Genomic DNA, 24709 nt, shown 5'->3' on the forward strand with positions numbered 1-24709 from the left:
AGAAGACTGGCTGAGGTAGGAGGAACAAAATAAGATCCACGGAAATTCAGATTGTTTGGGTTTGAATCCTAATTCTTAGTAGCTAGGTGACCTTTTGGTAAGTTATATAACCAACCTATCCAACCTTAACAAGTTAATTCATATATTTTAAATATCACCCTTATAATTAGCCCATAAACTCTGCTATCGGCATGGTAAACATCTCTTGTTGCTGGCTCCAAACTCTCAAATGATAGTCTGGGTCTCAATGACCTTTTGAGTTTGGTCCTGCAGCATAATCTACATTTTAATGGAAAAAAGTTTCAGAGATTAGTTAAAAGATGGATGAGCCCTGTAATTCTAATTAATTTTAGAATTAATTTTAATTATTTTCATCTACTGGGTACATGAAATTCTATACCATAACATGTTTTTGGAGAATATACAACTTTTAATTTTCTGATGAGGCCATTCCCTTGATTATCCATTTGATGTGATTCCGAGGTTAACACAAAAGCTTAGATGAACCACAGAAAATAACATAAATATAACTCTGGTCAATTCAGAAGCACACATGACTTTGCAACAAATAGATCAAAGTATGTGTTAAGATGATTGACCTGGCAAGGTACCTAATTGACCAGAGTTGTATCTGTGTTCTTCCTCTTTTTGCACTCAGTAATATATGATTTCAAATATTTTTAAAGTTTAGAAGAAAATTCGACTCTGTAGACATTGTTCTAGGTTTATGTTTAAAATTTGTCCAAAATCTAATGTCATAATTTAGGTAATCTTCACTGAACTATTTCAAGTTAATTATATTGGAAGACACCTTTTAATTAGAATTTAAGGGCCCACCCATCTTTTAACTAATCTCTGGAACTTTTTTCCATTAAAATGTAGATTATACTGCAAAAAATGCCATAAGGTAAGAAAGTATATCTCAAACTCCATTTAGTGTAATAGCTGATTTGTCTTTTTCCAGAAGGAAGAAAAGGATCTTGTTACTGAACCAACACATTACTTCATACACAGAATTATGAGTTCATCTTCATACAACCAAGAAGATCTCATTTCATCTACTGGGTATATGAAATTAAAGCAGTACAAATATAGAAATCTGATAAAGTAGAGCTTATGAGTAGAATGGGGCCCCTGGCAAAACTGTAATTGAGCAAGTACTTAGCTTCAGACCTTCCCCAACTTCTTCCCTTCAGTGGCACCCTACTGTGAATAATTCCAAAGCCACTTCTTGCTATCTGCTCCTTTATTTTTAGATACCTGGCCTCTATGTCCTAGTTTTCAAACCAGTTTCTAGTGTATCAGTGTCTTATATAAAGTATTTGCTAATGTATTAGGGTATTTTCTAACCTGAGAGAGAGAGGTAATGGCCCAGAAATGAAATATGCAGTATCAGTACAAAAGTGTACATGCTTAGCTCTCTTAAGAAAGCTACTGTCATTGCCTATAAGAAGAATCCAAAGGACTGAGAAAGAAATATAAGTTTTAGCATTCAGCGATACATCGTAGAAAGCAATGGAGTTTAACGTGGCTCTTTAAGAATGGATAGCATACATAAGTGAAAGACAATCCAAGTTTGGATGACACTAGGGGCAAAGTATGGACTGTAACAGTTATAGGGGACAAAGAGGAACAAAGTGCACTGTAGACTTGAAATCTGATTCATAACTATCAAGAATAGTGAAAATACCTAAATTTGTGCTTGCATTTATAAAATTATACACAACTTGGAAGAGATAACATTTTTTTATCTGGGGAGAAGTACTCATGTTATACACAGAAAAATCTAGTGATTTTTTTTTTCATTCAGCATGCTGGAATTGCATTTTTTTTTTGACATGGCCTTATTTTGGGACATCTGTTTTTGGCTCACCATTGTCTCTTTTCTCCTACATAATAGGTTATTTTAACATACATAGCTAGTAATGTTGGAACCTCTCTATTGGTTATATTAGTGAAGTAAAAAGCAGGCATAAGTAATACTAAATAAAAATCATTTTAGAGCAAGATAATACCAGGAAGCTCAAGGCTCTGATTTCCCCATGGAAACAAAACATAAGCAACTACAATCTGACTAACACAACTTTATAACAGCTCTGGACAACAGTCTGCAGCAACCAAATGAATATTCAATCAAGAAAAAGCTGGCTGCTCATGATGGCTCACGTCTGTAATCCCACCACTTTGGGAGGCTGAGGCATGAAGATTGCTTGAGGCCAGGAGTTTGAAGCCAGCTTGGGCAACATAGCAAGACCCTAACTCTACTAAAATAAAATAAAATAATAAAAAATTAGCTGGAATGGTCATGTGCACCTAGTCCTAGCTACTCAGGAGGCTGAGGTGATAGAATTGCTTGAGCTCAGGAGTTCAAAGTTATAGTGAGCTATGATTTTGCCACTGCACTTTAGCCTAGGTAACAGAGCGAAACTCTGAGACAGAGAGAGAGAGAAGATGAAAGAAAAAGAAAAGAGACAGAAAGAAAAAAGATTATACGAGAGAGAGAGGAGAGAGAAACAAATAAAAGGAAGAAGGAAAGAAAAAAGAAAAGGAAGGGAAGAAGCGGAGGGAGAGAGGGGTGAAGAAAGGGAAGGAGGAAGGGAGAGAGAAAGGAAAAAAACACATTCAAAATAGTTTAAAAAAATCTGTGAAGTTTAACTTGCTCTTGGATCCAACTTCCTCCCAGCATAGTATAACACAGTCAAGAGAAAGGAGCCCAATTTACAGTTTCCTCCCTTTGGTGGAAAGAGCAGAGTAGATCTTGTTCTGACCTATCTATGGGCTTTCTTAAGAAATTATTTTTGTTTCACCTGACTAGGAACTCAGATAGGCAATGGTGTCATAGTTTGGTTCTAAGCCTGGAAACCACAGAAAGTAGTGGATAGGTGCCATAATGCATGAAAATTACAGAGGGACTGCAGAACCATAAACACCTTGGGCAAGAAATTATGGTAAGAGAGAGATACAACAGATTATCTAAGTTCCAAAGAAGGAGCAGGAAGTGACTCTTTGGGAAATTAAATCATTTAAAAAGCAGCTCAGAAAAACTGAGTTTGGGGAAGCGCAAACATAGGCTTGAAAACTGCATGCTCAGAAAAGATCTGAAAAAAAACTAAATCTTCACTTTGGACTGTTTCCAAGGCTCAAATTATTTAATTATTTAATTAGTAAATATTTTCCACATCAATCAGCAAAAACTAGAAGAGGTGGCTTCTTTATTATTTCAAATACTCATATTTGAACAAAAGATTACTAAGCATACAAAAAATGGGGAAATTGAAATGGAAAGAATAAAATACCCAGAAAATGTTCCTGAAGAAGCACATCAGTTGGACCTACATGGCAAAGACTTTAAGACAACTATCTTAAATATTGTAGGTAGACAAAGAACTAAGGAAATTAGTAAAAATATGTATGAACAAAATTAAAATATTAACAGAAAAATTATAAAAAAGAACCAAACAGTAATTCTGGTTTCGGTAGCACATTAGGGCAACTAGAGTTAACAATAATTTATTGTATATTCTAAAATAACTAAAAGAGAGGAATTGGACTATTCTTAACATACAACACAAAAAGCAATAAATGCTTGAGGTGATGGATACCCCAATTACCCTGACTTGATAATTGCACATTGTATACCTGTATCAAAACATCACATATAACCCATACAAATGTGCAAGTATTATGTACTCATAAACATTAAAAATTAATTCTGGAGCTGAAAAATATAATAACTGAATTGAAAAATTCATTGGAGAAGTTCAACAGCAAACTTGGACAGACAGAAGAAACAATCAGTGAACTTGAATGCAAGTCATTTGAAGTTGCCAAGTCTAAAGACCAAAAGGAAAAAAGATTGAAAAAAAAGTAAGCAATGCCTAAGGGATTTCTGAAGCACCATCAGGCAGAACAATATACACACTATGTAAATTCCAGAAGAATAAATTGAGAAAGAAACAGATAGATTATTTGAGGAAACAAGGGCTGAAACTTCCTAAATTTGAAGAAATACATACACAAATAAAAGAAGCTTAACAAACTTGAAGCAGAATAAACACAAAAAAATCATATCAAGACACATAATAATCAAACTGTCAGAAGACAAAGATAATCTTTAAAGTAGAAAAAGGAAAGTAATTCATCATGTACAAATAACCCTCATAATATTACTAGTGATTTTCTCATTAGTAACCTTACAAGCCAAGCGGCAGTGAGATGATATATTTAAAGGGCTGGAAGAAAAAAAAAATACTGTCAAACAAGAATTCTACATCCAGCAAAAAATTTTCTTCAAAAATGAGAAGAAATTAAGACATTCCAAGACAAGGAAAAGCTGAGGGAGTTCATTAACACTAGACCTACCGGACAAGAAATGCTAAAGAAAGTTCTTCAAGTTAAAAAGAAAAATGAAATGATGCTAGACAGTAACTCAGAGCCATATGAAACTATGTAAATTTTAACAAATGTAAATACATTAACAAATATAAAAAATAGTATTATCATAATTTAGGTCATACATCCACTTTTTATTTTCTAAAGGATTTAAAAGACAAATGCATAAAACAGATAATAAATTTACGCTAATGGATACAAAATGTAAAAATATATAATTTTGGAACCTCAATAACATAAAGTGGGTAGGGGGCAAATGTGTTAAAAAGTAGAGTTTTTGTATGCAATTAAGTTTACTTGGTATCAATTAAAAATTAGAGTCACATAATCCTTGTAGTAACCACAAAGAAAATATTCCTAAAATACACATAAAAGGAAATGAGAACTGAATCAAAATGTGTCACTAAAAAGTTCAACTAAATACAAAGGAAGACAGTAATGGAAGAAATGAAGGACAAAACAACTGTAAGATGCAGAAAACAACAAAATGGCAAAAGAACGTTCTTCTCTATTACTAATTACTTAAAGTATAAATGGGTTAAACACTTTAATCAAAAGAGATAGAATGACAAAATGGATTTTAAAAACGAATCCAACTGTATGTTATCCATAAGATATTCACTTTGGATCTAAGAATACACGTAGGTTGAAAGTGAAAGAATGGAAAAATATACCCCATGCAAATAGAAACCAAAAGAGAGGGAAAAAAGAACATTGTATGATGATAACAGCATCAATTTACCAGGAAGAGATAATAAAAACATATACAAATGGTCTCTAGCTTAATGAAAATTTGACTTACAATTTTTTAACTTTATGACAGCGTGAAAGCAATACACATTCAGTACCATATTCAATATATTATACGATATTTTTAATACTTTGTGTTAGATGATTTTGCCAAACTGTAGGCTAATGTATGTGTTCTGAGCACATTTAAGGTAGGCTAGGCTAAGTTACGATGTTTGGTAGGTTAGACGTGTTAAATGCATTTTCAATGTATGATATTTTCCATTTAAAATGGGTTTGTTGAGACGTAACCCCATCGTAAGTTGAGGAGCATCTGTATGCACCAAACATCAGAGTTCCAAAATATATTAAATAAATATTAACAGAATTGAAGAGGAAATAAACAGCTCTACAATAATAGTAAAAGACTTCAGTATGCCATTTTCAATCATGGAGAGACAGCCAAACAAAATTAGGAAATAGAGGATGTTGATATGGTTTGGCTGTGTCCCCACTGAAATCTCATATTGAATTGTTCTTCCCATAATCCCACGTCATGAGAAGGACCAGGTGGAAGGTAATTGAATCATTGGGGTGATTACTCCTATGCTGCTTTTCTCATAATAGTGAATGAATTCTCATGAGATCTGATGGTTCTATAAGGAGCTTTTCCCCCTTTTGCTTGGCACTTCTCCTTCCTGCCACCAGGTGAAGAAGGATATGTATGCTTTCCCTCCACCATGATTGTAAGTTTCCTGAGGCCTCCCTGGGTATACAGAACTGTGAGTCAATTAAACCTCTTTCCTTTATAAATTACCCAGTCTCAGGCAGACCTTTATAGCAGCATGAGAACAGACTAATACAGATGTGAATAAAACTATAGATTTATTGAACCTATCTATCTATCTATCTATATATTTATATACATACATTGTTTTATATATACATATATAAAACAGGAGCAAAATACACAGTTTTCTCAAATGCACATAGCACACTCTCCAGGATAAATTATATCTTAGGCCACAAAATGAGTCTTAATAAATTTTAAAAGCTTGAATACATACAAAATATATTTTCAAACTACAATGGGATAAAACTAGAAATCAATAGCAGAAGGAAAAACAAAAACACCCTCAAATATGTGAGAATTAAACAATATACTATCAACCTATGGGTCAAAGAAGAAATAGTGAGGGAAATTACCAAACTTACCAAAACTTAAGGAATACAACAAAAACAATGTTAAGAGGAAAATTTATAGTTGTAAATTCTTCATTAATAAGTAAGAAAGATCTCATACCAACAACTTAACTTTACACCTTAAGGAACTAGAGAAAGAACAAACTGAACAGTATTAAGTAGAAGGAAGTAATAAAGATTAGGAAGGAATAAAATAGAGAATAAAAAATAGAGAAAATCAAGAAAACAAAGAGTTGGTTCGTTTAAAAAAAAAAAATCAATGAAATTGACAAGTCTTTAGCTAGACTGCCTAAGGAAAGAAAGAGAAGACTCAGCTAAAATCATAAATGAAAGAGGTAAAATAGCAACTGAGTTTATAGAAATAAAAAGGATTATAAGAGGGTACTATGAATAATTGTATGTCAACAAATTGGAGAATCTAGATGAAATGGATAAATTCCTAGAAATACACAGCTTGTCAAGACTGAATTATGCTAAATTATAGTGAACAAATTTAGAAATAGTAAAGAAATTGAATCAATAACTGAAAAACCTCCTAACAAAGAAAAACTTATGACTAGATGCTTTCATTGGTGGATGTCACAAATTTCAAAGAATTAACACTAACCCCCCTCAGACTTTTCCAAAAAATTGAAAAGAGGAAACACTTCCAAAGTCATGATGCCAGCATTACATTATTACCAAGACCAAACACTGCAAGAAAACACTACAGAACAATATTACTGATGAATATGGATGCAAAAATCTTCAACAAGATATTAGCTAACCAAATTCATCAGTATATTAAAAGGTTTAAAGATCATGACCAAGTCGGTTTTATCCCAGAATGCAAGCAAATTTCAACATACAAAAATCAATCAATAGGCCAGGCACAATGACTCATGCCTGTAATCCCAGCACTTTGAGAGGTTAAGATGGGCAGATTTCTCAAGCCCGAGAATTTGAGACCAGCCTGGGCAACATGGCGAAACCCCATCTCTCCAAAAAAATATACAAAATATAGCCAGATATGGTGGTGTGCACCTATGGTCCTAGCTACTAAGGAAGCTGAGTCAGGTGGATTTATTGAGCATAGGAAGCTGAGGCTGCAGTGAGCTGTGATCACACCACTTCGCTCCAGCCTGGGTGACAGAATGAGACCCTGTTTCAAAAAAAAAAAAAAAAATCAATGTAATACATCACATTAACAGAATGATCTGTCTCAAATGATGCAGGAAAACCATTTGACAAAAGTTAAATATTTTACATGGGTAAAAGGACTCAGCAAAGCAGGAAGAGAAGGAAATTACCTCAACATTCTTAAGGTCATATATGAAACATCTACAGCTAACATTGTCCTCAGTGGTGAAGAAATGAAGTATTTCCTCTGAGATCAGGGACAAATAAAAAAACAATGACTACTTTTGCCACTTCTATTTAACATAGTACTGAAAATGCTAGTCAGAAAAATTAGGCAAGAAAAAGGGAGAAAGGCATTCTAATTGGATGAGTAGAAAAATTGTTGTTTATAGATGACATGGTCATAATGTAGAAACCCCTGAAGAACACACAAAAAGCTGTTATAACGAATGAATTAATTCAGCAAAGTTGCCAGACATAAAATCAACACAGAAAAATTAGCTGCATTCTGTATAATTACACTGAACTATCTAAAAACAATTAAGGGGAAAATCCATTTATATTAATAACAAACAGAATAAAATACTTAGGAATACATTTAACCAAGGAATTGAAAGACTTGTACTTTGTCAGCTACAAAATATTGCTGTAAGAAATTAAAGAGAATGCAAAAAAGTAGAAAGACACCTCATGTTTATAGATTGGAAGACTTAATATTGTTAAAATGTTAATTCTACTCAAAGTAATTCGTAGAATCAATGGAATCCTTATCAAAATACCAATAATTTTTTTTGCAGAAATAAAAAATTTATCCTAAAGTTCATTAGTTTCTCAAGAGACCCTTAATAGGAAAACAATCTTAAAATAGAATAAAGATGCAGATGTCTTATTTACTGATTTCAAATCTTACTACAAAGCTACCGTAATCAAACAGTGTGATACTGATATAAATACAGACTTATAAAGCAAGGAAATGGAATAAAGAGCCCAGAAATAAACTCTTCCATATATGACCAAATGATTTTTACCAAGGGTACCAAGACCATTTAATGAGTGATGGCCTTTTCCACAAGTGGTGGTGGGAAAAGATACTCACATGCAAAAAACAAACAAAAGTGAAGGTGAACCCTTACCTTACACCATATACAAAAATTAACTCAAAATGAGTCAGAGATCTAAACATAAGATCTAAAAAAACTTTTGTCAGAACACATGAGAAAAAGGCTTCATGACATTGGATTTAACAATTTTTGTTGTTGTTGTTGTTATGATACCAAAGCACAAACAAGAAAAGAAAAATAGATATATTGTGTTTCATTATAATTAAAAATTTTGTGCTTCAAAGAACACAATCAACAAAGTGAAAAGTCAACCCATGGAATGGGAGAAAACATTTGCAATTTATACATCTAGTAAATATTAATATTCAGAATATGTAAATAATTCTTATGACTCAACAATGATAAAACAACCCAATTAAAAATGTGCAAAGGACTTGAACAGGCAGTTCTCTAAGAAGATATACAAATGGCTAACAGGCATATAAAATGATTTTCAATCATTTCCCTAATCATTAGGGAAATGCAAATCACAATCACAAGATTCTACTTTCAACACATAAAGATAACTAAAGAAGGGAGGGAGGGGCAGAAGGAAGGAAGGAAAAAAGGAGTAAAGAAAAAGAAAACAAGTACTGGTAAGGATGTCAAGAATTGAAACCCTTGTGCATCAATGGTGGGAATTTCAATAGTGCAGACACTGTGGAAAACAGTGTTGGGGGGTTCTCAAAAATTAAACATAGACTTACCCTATGATCAAGCAATTCCACTTCTATGTGTATATTCAAAATAATTAAAAGCATGGACTGAAACATATTTGTACACCATTATTCACCATAGACAAATGGTGGAAGCAATCCCAATGTCCATTGATTGATGAATAAATAAGCAAAATGTGTTATAAATATTCAATGGAATGTTATTCAGCCTTAAAAAAGGAAGGATATTATGACACATACTACTAGATGTATGAACTTTGAAGGATGTTTTGCTAATTGGTATACGTCAGTAAAAAGGCCAAATATTTCATGATTCTCATATGAAGTCCCTAGGATAGTCAAAATCATAGAGACAGTAGAATACTGGTTCCCAGGGGATGGAGAGAGAGGGAAATTAGGTTTTAATGTTAAATTGGTATAGAGTTTCAGTAGTTGGGAAAGATGAAAAAAGTTCTGGAGCTGGATGGTAGTGATGGTTGCACAACACTGCAAATGAACTTAGTGCCACAGAACTGTACACTTAAAATCGTTAAAATTGTAAATTTAATGTATGTATAACCACAATTTGAAAAGTAGGGGAAGAAGGTCAATCAGAAATCATTTTTATTTGATTTGGAATCTCAGTGAATAGTATACTATTTCAGGTTTCTTTCCATATGGAGAATAACTGTTCTTTTGCTTAACCAGTAACTTCTTCATTTATCAAATTCACCCTAAATGATGTTATTTTTCTTTTGTTTTAGTGAGGCTGAAGATTGTCACTCAGACCCAAGTGCTAAAATATTAGAAGGTTGGACTCTTTTTTCTTAAATTAGAGAGTATTTTTTACTACTTTGATGTGCTTTTTTTTTTTAGTTATCAAACTTGAAGTTAATACAGGTTTTATGTTTTCTATGAGTTTATCTACTTGTGAAAATGATCCAGTATTACCTCATTCAGGTGTTAAAATGAGTCAAATACTTTGCCTTGCCTAAATTGCCATTAAGATTTTATCACTGATTGTGGTATCAAGTATATGGTTTGATATGAATTCACATTTACCGTACTCCTGTGAAATATCTACAAAATAGAGTGTATTGTAACAGCAGTTTATATCTGAGCCAGAACCCATGCTACTAGGATTTAATTATTTCTTTGAAGGATTGTGCCTCTTTTTAAAGCTAAATTTATTCCCTCATATTAAAATCTGGCTAGGATGTATCTCACTTTTTTTCATTTTTCTATATATTTTTTGTTTTGTTTATTCAATCTCTAATAGTACTGGCTTCTTAGAAAATTTGTAATGACTTTTAGGTTCTCTAATTGTCAAGACCTTAGAGGGAGGATTGATGTGGTTCTAACAATGATAGCATATATAAGAGGTAGAGTGTCATGTTTACTATAAAGTCGCATTAAAAGTCAAACCACAAGTTTATCATGACTATTTCAAACATGCAACCAATTCAACAAACATATTCTCCCAATTTGAAAGTGAAAATCATTTATATTAAGATAATCCATCAAATAGCATTAAGTATGCCAGAATTCTGTGAACGTATCATAGGTTTCACAAAAACCACTCCTATAATGTCTGAATTGTGGAATTATACTTTGTTAGATGCCAACAAAAACCATTTCATACAACCATACTCATTTTATAGATGAGGAAACTCAAGCTGAGGGTAAGGCAGTGACCCATCCAACATTCCTGAGTCAAAAACAGAGTCCAATACAGACCAATGTAACAGACATGGGACACCAGAAGGGAGGAGGGGGGTGAGGGCTGAAAAATTACCTATTGGGTATAATATTCACTATTCAGGTGATAGGTACACTAGAAGTCCAAACCTCACCATTATGCAATATATCCATGTAATAATCCTGCACATGTACCCTGTGAATCCATATAAAAACAAAAGTTCCATCTGCATCCCACATCTCCTGCCTCTAAATTCAGTGTTTTAATATGCTTTATCCAACTTAATTTTGGTGATCTTGCTTCGTTCTTACATCCTTTAGTAATATCACAGGTGTTCAATTGAATCATTTGCTTACTCATTCATCCAAAGATTTTCTGGGTGTTTTCTTTGTATCCTGAGATCCCAGGTCTGAACAAGACTGACAAAGTTTTTGCTCTCATGGAATTTACACTTTAACTCAGAGTAGGAAGTCCCATCCCAAGGGTAAAGACTTAAACAAGATAATTCCAGACATTGATAAGTAAAGTCGTGTGTCACATAATTATGTTTTGGTCAATGATGGACCAGTATAAAATAGTGGCCCCATATGATTATAATACTGTATTTCTACTGTAATTTATTGATGTTAAGATACACGAATACTTACCATTGTATTACAGTTGCCTCCAGTATACAGTGTCATAACATTCTGTACAGGCTTGTAGCCTAAAAGACATACCATACCATATAGCTTAGGTGTGTAGTACGTTATACCATCTAGGTTTGTGTAAGTACATCCTATGATGTTCACACAATGATGGAATCACCTAATGAGGCATTTCTCAGAATGTAACCTTGTTAAGCAATGCATGACTGTACTTCCCAACTCATTTAGAACCAAATCTCAAGTCATCACAATGGCTTACAAAACCCTACATCATCTGGGCATCATCCTAACATCCTAAGGTACACCTCTGTTTCTTTCTGGCTCAATCCATTCCAATCACACTAACCTCCTTGCTGTTCCTCAAAGATTTTATACATTAATGGCCCTTGGATTTGCTGATCCTCCTGTACTCTTTCCCCTATATCTGCATTGCTTGTTCCTTACTTTCAGATCTTGGCTCAAATGTCACTTTCTCAGTGAGGTCTTCTCTGGCCGCACTCTGAAATTGCGACTTAATTCTGATCAGGGTGCTACCTATCCCAGTTCTTTGCTTTACTGGATAGCACTTTCTGTTATACTGTGTATTTTAATGGTTTTTTTGACTGTCTCTTTAGAATGTAAGTTTCATGAAGGTGGAGATTTATGTCTGTTAACAGCTATATCACCAAGAGCCTAAAACACTACTTTGTTTATAGTAGATACAGGGATTAATGAGATAGGAGAGACTACTGGAGCAAGCAAAGGTGAAGGAGGAGCACAAGAATTCTTTTTTGGTTATGTTGAGATTGAGGTATCCTTTAGACATTCAAGTTGAGATGTCACGTAAGCAATTGGATATTTAAGTCTGAAATTCAATGGAAAGATCAAGGCCAGATATATTCATTCCTAGTTCATATATACGATAAAATCTCAAGTAACTTAAATCCAAAAATCTGGGCCCTATAAATATCAGGAATTTTTCTGTGCCTCTTCATCAAAACAACTTCCTGTTTTTCTGGGGAGTTGGATGCCCATGTACCCTAGAAACTTAAAAACTTGTGTTTGGAATCATTGTCCTTGTAGTAAACCCAAATGTCCTCAATCATTTAAAATAAAGTCTGTTCAATTATGTGCAATATAGATTTAGACGCTTTTTAGGAAGATTATCAACCAACAATGAAATCTTACCAATTTTGTCAGATATTTTGATTACTTCTCATATTTGAGCTGATTGAGATTTTACTATTTTTTTTTTTAGAACCCATATTGGCCCAAAGGGTACTTTGGATAGTTATTGCTTGTGTTGGCTCTTGATGAGTGTAGCTATATAAAATGCATAGTTTTTGCTTATATATCTTGAGAAATAGCCAAGGAAGACATTCTCATTCCCATACTATGTATGAGAAAACAGAGTCAGAGAAGTTAGATGTTCAATGTTCACACAGCTTTAAGCAGTGAAGCTAAGCTGTAAATACAGGGTTTCTGCCTTCTTAGCAGGTTAGCTGCTTCCCTTGCAGTGGGTTCTTGTGAAGCTTTTCTCACAGTGTCATTTCTACCTCCTTGCCTGAATTTATTTCACTAATATATTGACATCCCCTGGAACTCAGACAACTTTTGGTTCCGTAGACTCCACCAAATTTCCTCTGAGCATTGCCTCAAAGCTCTCCTGATTCTCCCAGAAGTTACTATTTAATAATACCAGTACTCTCCTCTTTATTCTAATAAGCTGCTTTTAAGTAGGCATGTAAAGAAAGTGGTAGAGCTGGAAGGGCTATTAAGAATCATCTATAGAGTAATCCCTCATTTTACAGGTAAACAAACAGGGTTATAGGGAATGAATGGTTGTGCATAGATGTATAGCTACTAAGTTACAGAGCTTGCCTCTCCCACTATGTTACATTTCATCTTTCATAATTTCTAAATTTCTAACTGAAGGGCTAAGACGTCCCAATATTCTAGGGCTCTCACTTATTTCAGTGTTGTTCCCAATTGCTTATACGTTTAAAATAACAACTTCTTTGACCTGCCCAAATTATATGATTCTTTGGTGAAAAATAAGTAATATGATCAGATTTCTGTCAACAAATATACATGCCTCAGAAAGAGACTATTTTACTTTTTTTTTTAATCTCTACAGAAAGTTCTCAGGAACAAAAGCCAGAGCATGCAAACAGTGTTAAGGTAAGTATTTTTAATTAGCCTTAATTGGTATATATTAGGATCTAGTTAAGAACAACTCAGTTTTCATAGTTCAGTCAGGGACTGTGTGGTATGATTTGAAGGATATCAGAAAGCATTCTCCTATTCACAATTTCTTACACTCTGTTCCCTCTTCCTAGCTGAGGCCTGTCCCTGTCATATTAAAATATGTTAACAAAATCCTTTGTTAAGTCAGCATTCCTTGTTTAGGTGCACAAAGTAATATACTGGTCCTCCCTACCATCTAAGTACAATTCTGCTTATTAGATCTGCTACTACAATCTCTAGAAAAACACTAGAGGGAGTGAATTACTTGGTCCTACCTAGGATGAGTAGACTCCAGTGAGGAACTTGGGGAGGTGGGGAGGAAACAGAAGCTTCAAACATGGGAGGGGCATGGCTTGCAGGATGTGAGTGCTAATTCTATTTTTCTGTATTCCTAAACATTATTTCTTTACCGGCAGCTTTCCAAAAAGCCCACCTACTCCCCAGTGTAAGCCAAGAAAATTTCCTCTTTATAAATCTTTCTTATAAAGTTTCCAATGAGAAATGAAGCTATACATCTTTGTCTGTGTTTTTTAATCAGATTGTTTCTTTCTTGGTTCAGTTTAATCACCCTTCAAGTGGGTCCTTCCACCCCCACATACAACATAAACTATCAATTATGGAGTTACTTCTCAGTATCACAATATAGTACAATTTTCAGAAGCAACTTTTAAAATCTTATAACTTACACTTAAGACATATTTTTTGAATGTTCAAAGATAGTGGATTTGTCACGCACTCAACCTAATCCTCATTTATGAGTGTAAGTATTTATTTAACTACCTCAGGCTCCATTTTGGCCACACTTTACAAACAGTAAAATTATATGGCAACAGAAGGGAAATGCTGAAGCTCTAATCTAAGAACCTATTGACACTCAGTGTGTCAAGTAGAATTTCTGGCTAATCTGGACTCCATCTGCTTTTGTTCTTTCCCTCTTTGCTACCTTTTCCATGGTAAAATTATGGTTAAAGTTGTTATCTAATCCGGTTTCAAGTAAGGTGGAGTAGGCAGGCTCCATCTTATCTCTCTCATTGATTACAACTAAACACTGTGGGTAACTACTGAGGATTCTGAAAAATAACAAGAGTTAGGGCAGGGGAATCAAAACTCAAAGAATGGCCAATGCCATTGTGAGTTTCCTGGGTTTTTTTATTTTATTTGCATATCCTCTGGCTTAGACTCAGGAAAACTCAAATCCTGGAATTACATAGATCAACTGGATAGAATATAGCTCCTAGAGAAACCATTGTTTTCTGACTGGTTAGGAGATTCCTGTGAGATGGAGAATCTGGGGAGAATCCCCACTTTTTCTCCCTCCTTGGCCCTGCCTCAAGGCAAGGTGCCCTCATGAAGCTGCATGGCAGTAGCAGCAGAAGCTGCTGAGTTACCACCTAAAACTCTGAAAGAAAATTCTTCTCTGACCAATAGGGAAAGGGTCCTCAGTAGACTGATGAGTATTGATTGAGCCGGTTGTGCTTTTCTCTGCTTTCTCTTGTCACTTTACTCTTAGTGGTAGAAGCAGACATAAACTAGAAACAGCACACACACAGAAGCTAAAGCCACAGCATTTTAGCCATAGAACTAGAAAAGGGGGCTAATGAGAGTTAGGCATTGAGGAAAATCACAGAAAGGGGAACCTCAAAAATCTGTTTATACTGTCCCCTCTGAGTTGTACATATTTGGAACTGACCTGAAGTTACATAGACAAAAGTCTTTGAGAACCTGAACTGCATTCTTAATAGTAGTGCATACATAAGGATGCTCAACATTACAAAAATTTTGAAAACAGAAGTTAAATTGAAACCACAGCCATGAGAGGCAGGGCAGGATGTGTGATCTGAACATAATGAGTCAATTACCTACCAAAAAAAAAAAAAAAAACACACAACGTTCTCTACAGGATTTCTAAAGGACCAAAAATCTGACTACTTATATAAAATGTGCAGGATACATTCCAAAATGACTCAACATACAAAGAACAAAGACAATATCTACAGCTTTCAAGAAAAGGTCAAAAGATGCCAACTCTGACATAGCCAAGGTTTTGACATTTTTAGATAAAAACTTTAAAGTCATGATTTTAACAATGCTCCATTAAGTAAGGGCAAGCACTCTTGTATCTAACAAAGAGATACATGTTTTCAGCATAACTTAAGTACTGTTATCCCCTGATAGCTGTAGGGGATTGGTTCCAGGAATCCCCAAAGATATCAAAATTCAGGGATCCTCAAGGTCCTTATATAAAATGGTATAATATTTGCATATAACCTACACACATCCTCCCATATATTTTAAATTATTTCTAGATTACTTATCATAACTAACACAATGTAGATATTACATAAATAGTTCTTATGCTGTATTATTTAGGGAATAACGACAAGAACAATAAGTCTATACATGTTCAGTATACATGCAACCATCCATTTTTTTCATATATTTTTGATCTTTGGTTGGTTAAACTTATGGATACACAACCCGCAGAGAGAGAAGGCCAACTGTATATCTACTCATCTCCTTTTAGATGAAGGATTCTCAGTCCTAATTCTCTCACATTAGAGTTTTGTGAGGCATTAAAAAAATATATATTAATGTCTGTCCTACCCTTGTTATGGGCCTCAGGGATCCATACTTTTAAAAAAAGTTTTCACAGATAACTCTATCATACAGCTTAAGTTGAGAATCAGTACTTTACATTGTCTCTGCCCTATTTTATTCCTCAGTTATCTTGTTTCCAATAGCTTAATACATGAGCACCCTTAAGTCTTCTTGGAGGAACTATAGTAAAACTCTTGTAATAGTATCTGTTGCTTTTTACCTGATACAGACACTGCACATTCCTCTTGTTACATGTATTTAAGCCTTGTTTTATTGATTTTTAACAGATGACATTTTAGAATAGCTACAGAATTCTGGTAGCCTTCAAATCTACCATTTTAGAATAGCTTCAGAATAGCTGAAGCACCAACACCTGTCCCAGGCTATTTTATGCCTCTCTGGGACAATTGCTGCTCTTGCATTCAAAATTGATAAGGGTCTACAGAGTAAAGCTAGTATTGGAGACACAATCCCAGCACCACCAGGTCCACAGAGCCACTTTATTGCTCCAGACTCTGCAGTGGCTAAGATTTCAATAAAAGAAAATTTGGGGTCACAAAGTAAACATCCTTTTTTCTCCCCTTATTATTACATCTTTTATCAGAAAAGAATTTTTAACCTTTTTCGATTCAGTCAAATGACAGAGGGGGCAGACAGAGCTGAGATTTTTCATGAGTTAATATGGCTGAACCATTGACCCTCATTTAGTGCTAGCCAAAGTCTGCATTCATAACAAGGGCCAATCTTAGGCATCTTACTTTGCAAAAATTATGAGCCTCAGTCTTATTGAACAATTCTTTGAGACTGCAGAGCACAGATATATTTTATGTAAGATGCTGTAGTGGTATTTATAGGTATATCTAGTGGATTTGAGGATTTATGGGTATATCTAGTGTTTAGTGTCCAGTGAAAGACTCAGTTTGTATTTCAATTTACCTTGGCAGTTTATCACCATCCTTGAAAGATCCAAGGATGTTCTTGGCAGTGCAAATCCCTCAAAGGAAGTCATTTCAGGTACAAAATATACTATTTTAACAACTGGTGTAATTAAACTCTCAACTGCATCATTTTGAATTTAGAATTTTTTATTACTCTCCTGGAAATGAGTGGCTCTCCCCTTGCATATTATCAAAATAGGACTGTAATAATATTCTTACTGTTTGTATAAATACCAATTTTCAGTTAATTATGTAGCTCTCTATCTTTACACCAAAGAGACAATGGATAATATAACTAAAATATATCAGGCATTAGCTATTCACATTTTATTTAAAGAAAAAAGTAAGAATCATTAAAGAGAAAAATGACAATAGGTTATCCAAGGTTATCCCACAGCTAACAAGCAGCAGAGCTATGTTTCAAATCCCAATCTCATGCAACATCATCATTGTCTACACACTCAAATGGTTATAAGAGCAAGGTAGGTACCATAAACAACAGCAGCAGATTGAGCAGGGGTGTGTGGCTTGTGGGAGATGTCATGCTGCCTTTGAAGGAGGCAGCTGCTACTCAGCTACAATCACTGGCATGCTAGATTGTTCCCAGTTCTTCCAGTTTTTCAAAAGAAGCTGGGTATTAAAGTTTTATATTAAAATGTATAACTTTTGAGTGTCATGTACTACAATCAAGAAAATACAGGATTTTAGTGGCCCTATCACAACTTATGAAGTATCAGAAAAGTATATAAATGATTATTTCTTTACATATAAAATTATGTCTTTATGTATAAAATAATAATTTTGTTAAACTGAGACGATTATATTCTTTAAAGCCTCATGCTGAATAAGTGGGGCAAAAAAAATCCAAATAGGAACTCTTTTATTACCTACACAGTCCTATTTTCCACGACATAAATAATCACTTGGGGTCAGTCAATGGAAAATTTACTCAAAGTAGGTGAGAATTTATAGTGTTTTTAATGTACTTCTACTTTCTCTTGAGCATGCTGAAATAGGTGTCCACACTATGTACAGTTGAAAGTTACTTTCCCATTTAACTCATTAGACATTTTCAGAGAGTGTTCTGCTGAGAAAAGAGAAATGGATTTTGCATACTTGACTAAAGAAGCCTCATAGTACAGTAGGCATAATGATGCCATGCGAGTCAGAAAGTCTGGACCCTATTACCAGCTGGGCCACCTTTTACTCATATGACCTTAGGCAAGGTATTTGACCTCAGTGTCCAAAAATAAAGATATCATTCTTCTTGTTTACTTTGTCCACAGAAACTCCCAAGCCCAATGTCTCCAAACAACGATCTAAAATGCTGACAAAAATGTCTTCAGCTTTGTCAAAGGTGTTTTCTCGATGTAACACCAATATTTCCAGATCTTCCTCACCAGCTCACCAGGATGAACACTGAAGCTTTTGTACCTCATATAAATATGCTTACTTCTTTTAGAAAATAAAATGGTTTTTAAAGCATAGTATAGTGTCTTATAAGATGATTCCTATACTACTGAAAATAAAAGCAAAAGGAAGTATAGAAGGGACCAGGTAAAAGAAGGGTTTAACAAATGCTTTGGATAAGCATTTTGATGTAAGAAATGTTAATAATTAGTATTACCTGTGTGCCATGAGAGTAAGTGACTAAACATATAATTATTAAACTAGACAACTCACAGTACCCACCAGGAAATGCACATTGATTTCTCCTGTTAAATTTTAGAGGATGTTGTTACCAGGATAGTTATTAAATTGAGATGAAAACCAAGCTGAAAATGAAACTATGTAATGGATAAATTTATTGTTAAAGGCATACTTAGATACGCAAATAAAAGGATTTATACCAGATAAATTTTTCCCACCTGAAAGTAAAGTTAATTTAGTTTATGTCTCCCAGGCAAAATGATCCAACTGTAGATAAAGCACCATTTGAAAGTAAACGATAATTATATATAATTCCATATATGCATAAAATGGCCCCTGTGATTAAAAAAAATCCTTGCAAGTAAGGTACCTCTTATGGATAAAATATCAGTCAAGAAATCATTGGTCAATAAAGTTATTAAATAATTTTCAGAATTATTATACATGAATATAGAGATCAAGAGCCATTTGTAAAAACAAAAAGTAATGGGAAAATTTAATAATATGGCTAGCTAGTGCAGTGATAAAAGAAATTTTTCAAAATTAGCTGAACTTGCTACTTTGTGATATAGTTCCAACATCAGCATGTTTGCCTCTGGAATTCAAGGATGTTTTATAAAGAGATTCAACAGATGGACCAAGCAGCCAGGAAAGAATGTCAAATATCATCACCCAAAAATGGTGACTCATGAAATTTTAGACAATGTGTATTCTGTTTTATCTAAAATTTTCTTGGCAATTGCCAGTAATAAAGCAGAAACTTCTGAAAAAATTTTGTTTTAAAACAACAAACTTCCTTTAATGAAGTTGATCTGTGCAGTAATGACAGGAAAGAAAAAAGTGATTACCTAGTCAAATTTTTACATATAAATAATAAAATTATTTAACTGGCAATTTAGTCTACTTATAATAATCTTTTAAAAACAGATTAATCCCAAAGATCATACAAAATTGCCTAACTTGTGCATGCAGACCTTTTAAAAAATGATGGTTGGTGAGAAATGGCTGGAAATTCATTTCTGAATTATTTTCAAAACAGCTGACTCTACATCAGTTTGCATTAGCTGACAGTGTTGTTGAAAGCATTCTTACAGATGTCATCCAAACCAATGATGTTTCCCAAACTTAGATATTATGTGCTTATAAGCAGCTTATAAGCTGTCTTTCAACATAACATTTCACTGTAAAAATTTAAAGCACTCTGATTCACATACTTATGAACTGAAAAATTTAATATATAAACATAAGATACTCTGAACTAAGAGGGTTTTTAATGGTGAAGGAAATTTCCCGTTTTCTCTGACTCAAGTAGAGGAAGGAACATTAAGTTCAGAATTAGTCCTTGAAGTCGACAAAATTTTAGTAAGGAATGGTTAATGTTATTGAGAAATTTAAGTCCTAAGAAAAACCATCCAGAAATACTTCTGTGTTAGACATCATGTATGTGAAACATCGTCTTTATTTTCAACGAAACTAGTAGGGTAAATGTGCTAAAAGTATCAAACACTGAATTGAAAAAATGTATATTATTACCTGATAAAACCTGTAGTGGCTAAAATTTCTAAAAGTAACATTATTCTTCTAGTTAATGACTAACGCGAAAGCAGAAGAAAATTTTTAAGATTCATAAAATTTAAATTATTTCTTAGGTTGTTGATTCTTTCTATGTTTTACTAAAATGGACTGGAAAACATTTTGTGTGAAAGGCTAGAAAGTAGACATTTTAGGTTTGTAGATTCTCTGTCAAATCTACTCCATTATGCTATTGTAGCACAAAATCAACCATATACAACACATAAACAAATAAATGTGGATGTGATTCAATAAAAATTTCCTTATAAACACTGAAATTTGAATTTCATTTAATGTTACATGTCATAACATAGAATTTTTCTTTTGATTTTTTTCAATAATTTGGAAATATAAAAATTATTCTTCGGTTGATTAAAGACAAGTGACAGGACAGATTTAGCCCAGGCTGATTTCTGTACTATAATAATTTGGAACCCATGAATAAGCTTATTATTATATGAAGGTACTGATTATTGACTTAAAATAATACTAGTAAAGGTTCAAATTCTGTTGCGGGAAGTAAGGGACCCTGAATGGAGGGACAAGCTGGAGCTGCGGCAGAGGAACATAAATTGTGAAGATTTCATTTTAATATGGACATTTATCAATTCCCAAATAATACTTTTATAATTTCTTACACCTGTCTCTAATCTCTCAATCCTGTTATCTTCATAAGCTGAGGATGTATGTCACCTCAGGCCCACTGTGATAATTGTGTTAACTGTACAAATTGATTGTAAAATGTGTGTGTTTGAACAACATGAAATCAGTGCAACTTGAAAAAGTACTGAATAACAGGGATTTTTAGGGAACAAGGGAAGACAACCTGACTGCCTGCGAGGTCGGGCAAAAAGAGCCATATTTTTCTTCTTGCAGGGAGCCTATAAACAGACGTGCAAGTAGAAGAGATATCAGTAAATTCTTTTCCTAGCAAGGAATATTAATATTAATACCCTGGGAAAGGAATGCATTCCTGGGGGAGGTCTATAAACGGCTGCTCTGGGAATGTCTGTCTTATGCAGTTGAGATAAGGACTGAGATACGCCCTGGTCTCCTGCAGTACCCTCAGGCTTACCAGGGCAGAGTTTTTCCCACCCTAGTAAGCCTAGTAAAAGTAGTTCTCCTTTTTGCCCTTTGAAGCATATGATCTACTCCCTGTCCTTACACTCCTTCCCCTTTTGAAACCCATAATAAAAAACTTGCAGGTTTGAGGCTTAGGTGAGCATCACGGTCCTACCAATAAGTGATGTCACCCCCAGTGGCCCAGTTGTAACATTCCTCTCTTTGTACTCTTTCTGTTTATTTCTCAGCCGGCTGACACTTACGGAAAATAGAAACAACCTACGTTGAAATATTGGGGGCCGGGTTCCTCTGATAAAATTCCATTACAAAAATTAGTTTGCATAGTTCAAATGTTGATTTCTTTAGTGATTTACTTATTGAATATATTGTTGAAAAGGTATATGAGCATGCTGCTAAAATATATTTTGAGTTAGAAAAAGAAGAGTTAGGGCTGAGCATGGTGGCTCATGCCTGTAATCCCAGCACTTTGGGAGGCCAAGGAGAGTGGATCACTTGAGGTCCGTAAATCAAGACCAACCTGGCCAACATGGTGAAACCCTGTTTCTACTAACAATACAAAAAAATTAGTTGCACATGTTGGCAGGTGCCTGTAATCCCAGCTACTCAGGAGGATGAGGCAGGAGAATCACTTGAACCCAGGAGGCAAAAGTTGCAATGGGCTGAGATCATGCCACTGCACTCCAGCCTGGGGACTCCATCTCAAAAAAAAAAAAAAGAAGAAGAAGAGTTAGATCAAGATTTAATTTGTAGGTAAATTTCTAGTTCAAAATTCTTTCTTACTTTGAGAGTAGCCAATCAAAATGGATACAGACATAAAATCAGAAGACTTGGTAGTCATTGTTGTAAATGAAATAAACAAACTAAAACCCCAGTTAATATTGCAGCAAATTGGTGGAGCAGGCAGCTCCAAGCTCTTATCATCCCACAGAAAAAATAAGAAAAAAAATGTCAAAAGCAACTTCTTCAGAACTCTGAAAAACAGTCAAAAGTTTACAGCAATTAATCAAACACTGAATCAAGAAACATAGGAAAGATCTGTGGTATATTTACTTGCCCTTGCCCAAACCCTTTTCTCAACCCAGTAGCAGTCTTGAACAAAGGAGTCTACATTCCAGTGTGGGGCCTTTTTGAGAGAGCAGAGCAGATCTTATTCTAAAATTACTGTGTATGTCTGTTCTCAGCTTTCTGTGTGCCACATGAACAGCTGAAGCAAGGCACTTGTTTCTGTTTTATCTAATTGGGAACTCAGACTGGAAAAGCAGTGGACATTGCTCAAAAACACTGCAAACCAAATAACAACCTGGAGATGCTTGAGGCAAAAAATAACCAAGAACCAGAAGAAAAAAAAAACTGGGGAGAAAATCTTCTAAGAAATTAAGATGCCCACAGCTTCTATGTGGGGGAACTTAGAAAGCCACACACATGTATACGGGAAGATCTACATTCAGAAAAGAACAAAAATAACTGAAGATTTTTACCTCAGGTTTCCTTTGGCTCTGTGCAAGCCTAGTTAAGAATTGAAGGAGTTCTCTAGCACAGATCTGATAAGCACAGACTGGGAGATGTATTTTTAGTTGTTTCCTTGTTTGCTTGTTTGTTTTGTTTTTGTTCTTTAAATACTGGAGTTCAAGGAAGTCTCTGTGAAAACTCTAACTGAATACCAGGAATGGATACTTCAGTGATCACACAAGGAAGAGTCTTTACAAAAATACACTGTCAAATACACTGTCAAGACACTAAACAAATAAACCACTAAAGTCTTCAGCAGTCGAAAAACAACAACTCCAGGAAAAGAGGAACATCTGATTTCCATAGTTACCACATAGTATTATTATGCCCAGTTTTCAACAACAACTACAAAATCACAAGAAATACAAAGAAGCAGGAAAGTATGGCTCATTTAAAGGCACAAAATAAATAACTAGAAGCCATGCCTAAGGAAGTTTATACTTTGGATTAATTATATGAAGACTATAAAACAACTATTTAAAAAATGCTAAAAGAGCTAAAAAAATACATAGACAAAGAATAAAATAAATCAAGAAAATAATACAAATATTAAAGAGAGAAAATTATGAAAAGAAAGTAAACATTCACTGTGGAAAAATTTGGAGTTTCCTCAAAAAACTTAAACATGGAATGACCACATAATCTATTATTTTGTCTTCTCAGTATACACCCAAAATAATCGAATGCAGGGATTTAAACGTATAATAGTACACCAATGTTTATAGCAACATTTTTCACAAAGCTAAATGTGAAAGAAACCCAAATTTTTAATCAGTAGATGAATAAACAAAATATGGTTGTGTGTGTGTGTGTGTATGTGTGTAGAGAGAAAGAGAGAACCAATGGAGTCTTAAATTCAGTCTTAAAAAGCAATGAAATTCTGATATATTTTACAAAAAGGAAGAAGCTGGAAAACATTATGCTAAGTGAAAAGGAGACACAAAAGAGAAAATGTTGTTCCACTTCTATGGAGTACAGAGAGTACACAAATTTATAGAAAAAGAAAGGAGAAATAAAAAGTAGAAAAGAAAAAAAGTTGGAAAAAGTAGAAAGTACAGTTGGAGAGAGGGAGGAATGGAAGTTATTATGTAATAAGCACAGTGTTTTTGTTTGGAATGATAAGTTCTGGTAATGAACAGAAATTAGAATCACAAAACAGGTTAATGTACTTAATGTTAGGGAATTATACACTTAAAATCATTAAAATGATAAAAATGGAAAATTTTATGTAATATATATGTTACCACAATAGTAGAAAGGAAATCACATGGAAATTCTGAGGCTGAAAAATACCATAACTAAAAGAAAAAAATTACTAGAGGGATTCAATAGCAGAGTTTGAACACATAGAAGAAATAATCAGTGAACTTGAAGACAGAACAACTGAAATTATTTATTCTGAGAAATAGAAAGAAAAAATAATGAAGAAAAGTAAACAGAGCCTAAAGGACCTAAGAAAAACCATGAAGAGACCAAAGAATGTAAGGAGGAAAAATAATATAGGAAGAAATAATTTTAAAAACTTACAAATTTGGCAAAAGACATAAATCTGTAAACCCAAAAAGCTCCAAGAACTCAAAGTAGAATA

At 34.1% G+C, this 24709-nt stretch overlaps 1 protein-coding gene and 1 long non-coding RNA gene across 3 annotated transcripts in view; one reads left to right on the forward strand and one right to left on the reverse strand.

The window, feature by feature from the left end:
- Positions 1-18794, forward strand: part of FSIP2 (fibrous sheath interacting protein 2) — a 94327-nt gene extending 75533 nt beyond the window's left edge. Inside the window, exons 20-24 of the mRNA XM_030802578.1 lie at positions 965-1065; positions 9964-10010; positions 13662-13705; positions 17314-17383; positions 18594-18794. Coding sequence (XP_030658438.1) covers positions 965-1065; positions 9964-10010; positions 13662-13705; positions 17314-17383; positions 18594-18730 — 399 coding nt within the window. The 3' untranslated portion in view covers positions 18731-18794. The remainder of the gene's footprint in view (positions 1-964; positions 1066-9963; positions 10011-13661; positions 13706-17313; positions 17384-18593) is intronic.
- LOC115832335 overlaps positions 1-24709 on the reverse strand; it is a 208306-nt gene that overhangs the window by 30996 nt on the left and 152601 nt on the right. The window contains exon 8 of one of the 2 annotated variants that reach the window (XR_004027782.1): positions 11546-11604. The exons of the other annotated variant lie outside the window; for it this stretch is intronic. This is a non-coding gene — a long non-coding RNA (uncharacterized LOC115832335). Of the gene's footprint in view, positions 1-11545; positions 11605-24709 lie in introns of those variants that run through there. 2 annotated transcript variants of the gene reach the window in all.

This window comes from Nomascus leucogenys, chromosome 22a (genome assembly GCF_006542625.1).
Source record: "Nomascus leucogenys isolate Asia chromosome 22a, Asia_NLE_v1, whole genome shotgun sequence".
Classification (NCBI taxonomy): domain Eukaryota; kingdom Metazoa; phylum Chordata; class Mammalia; order Primates; family Hylobatidae; genus Nomascus; species Nomascus leucogenys.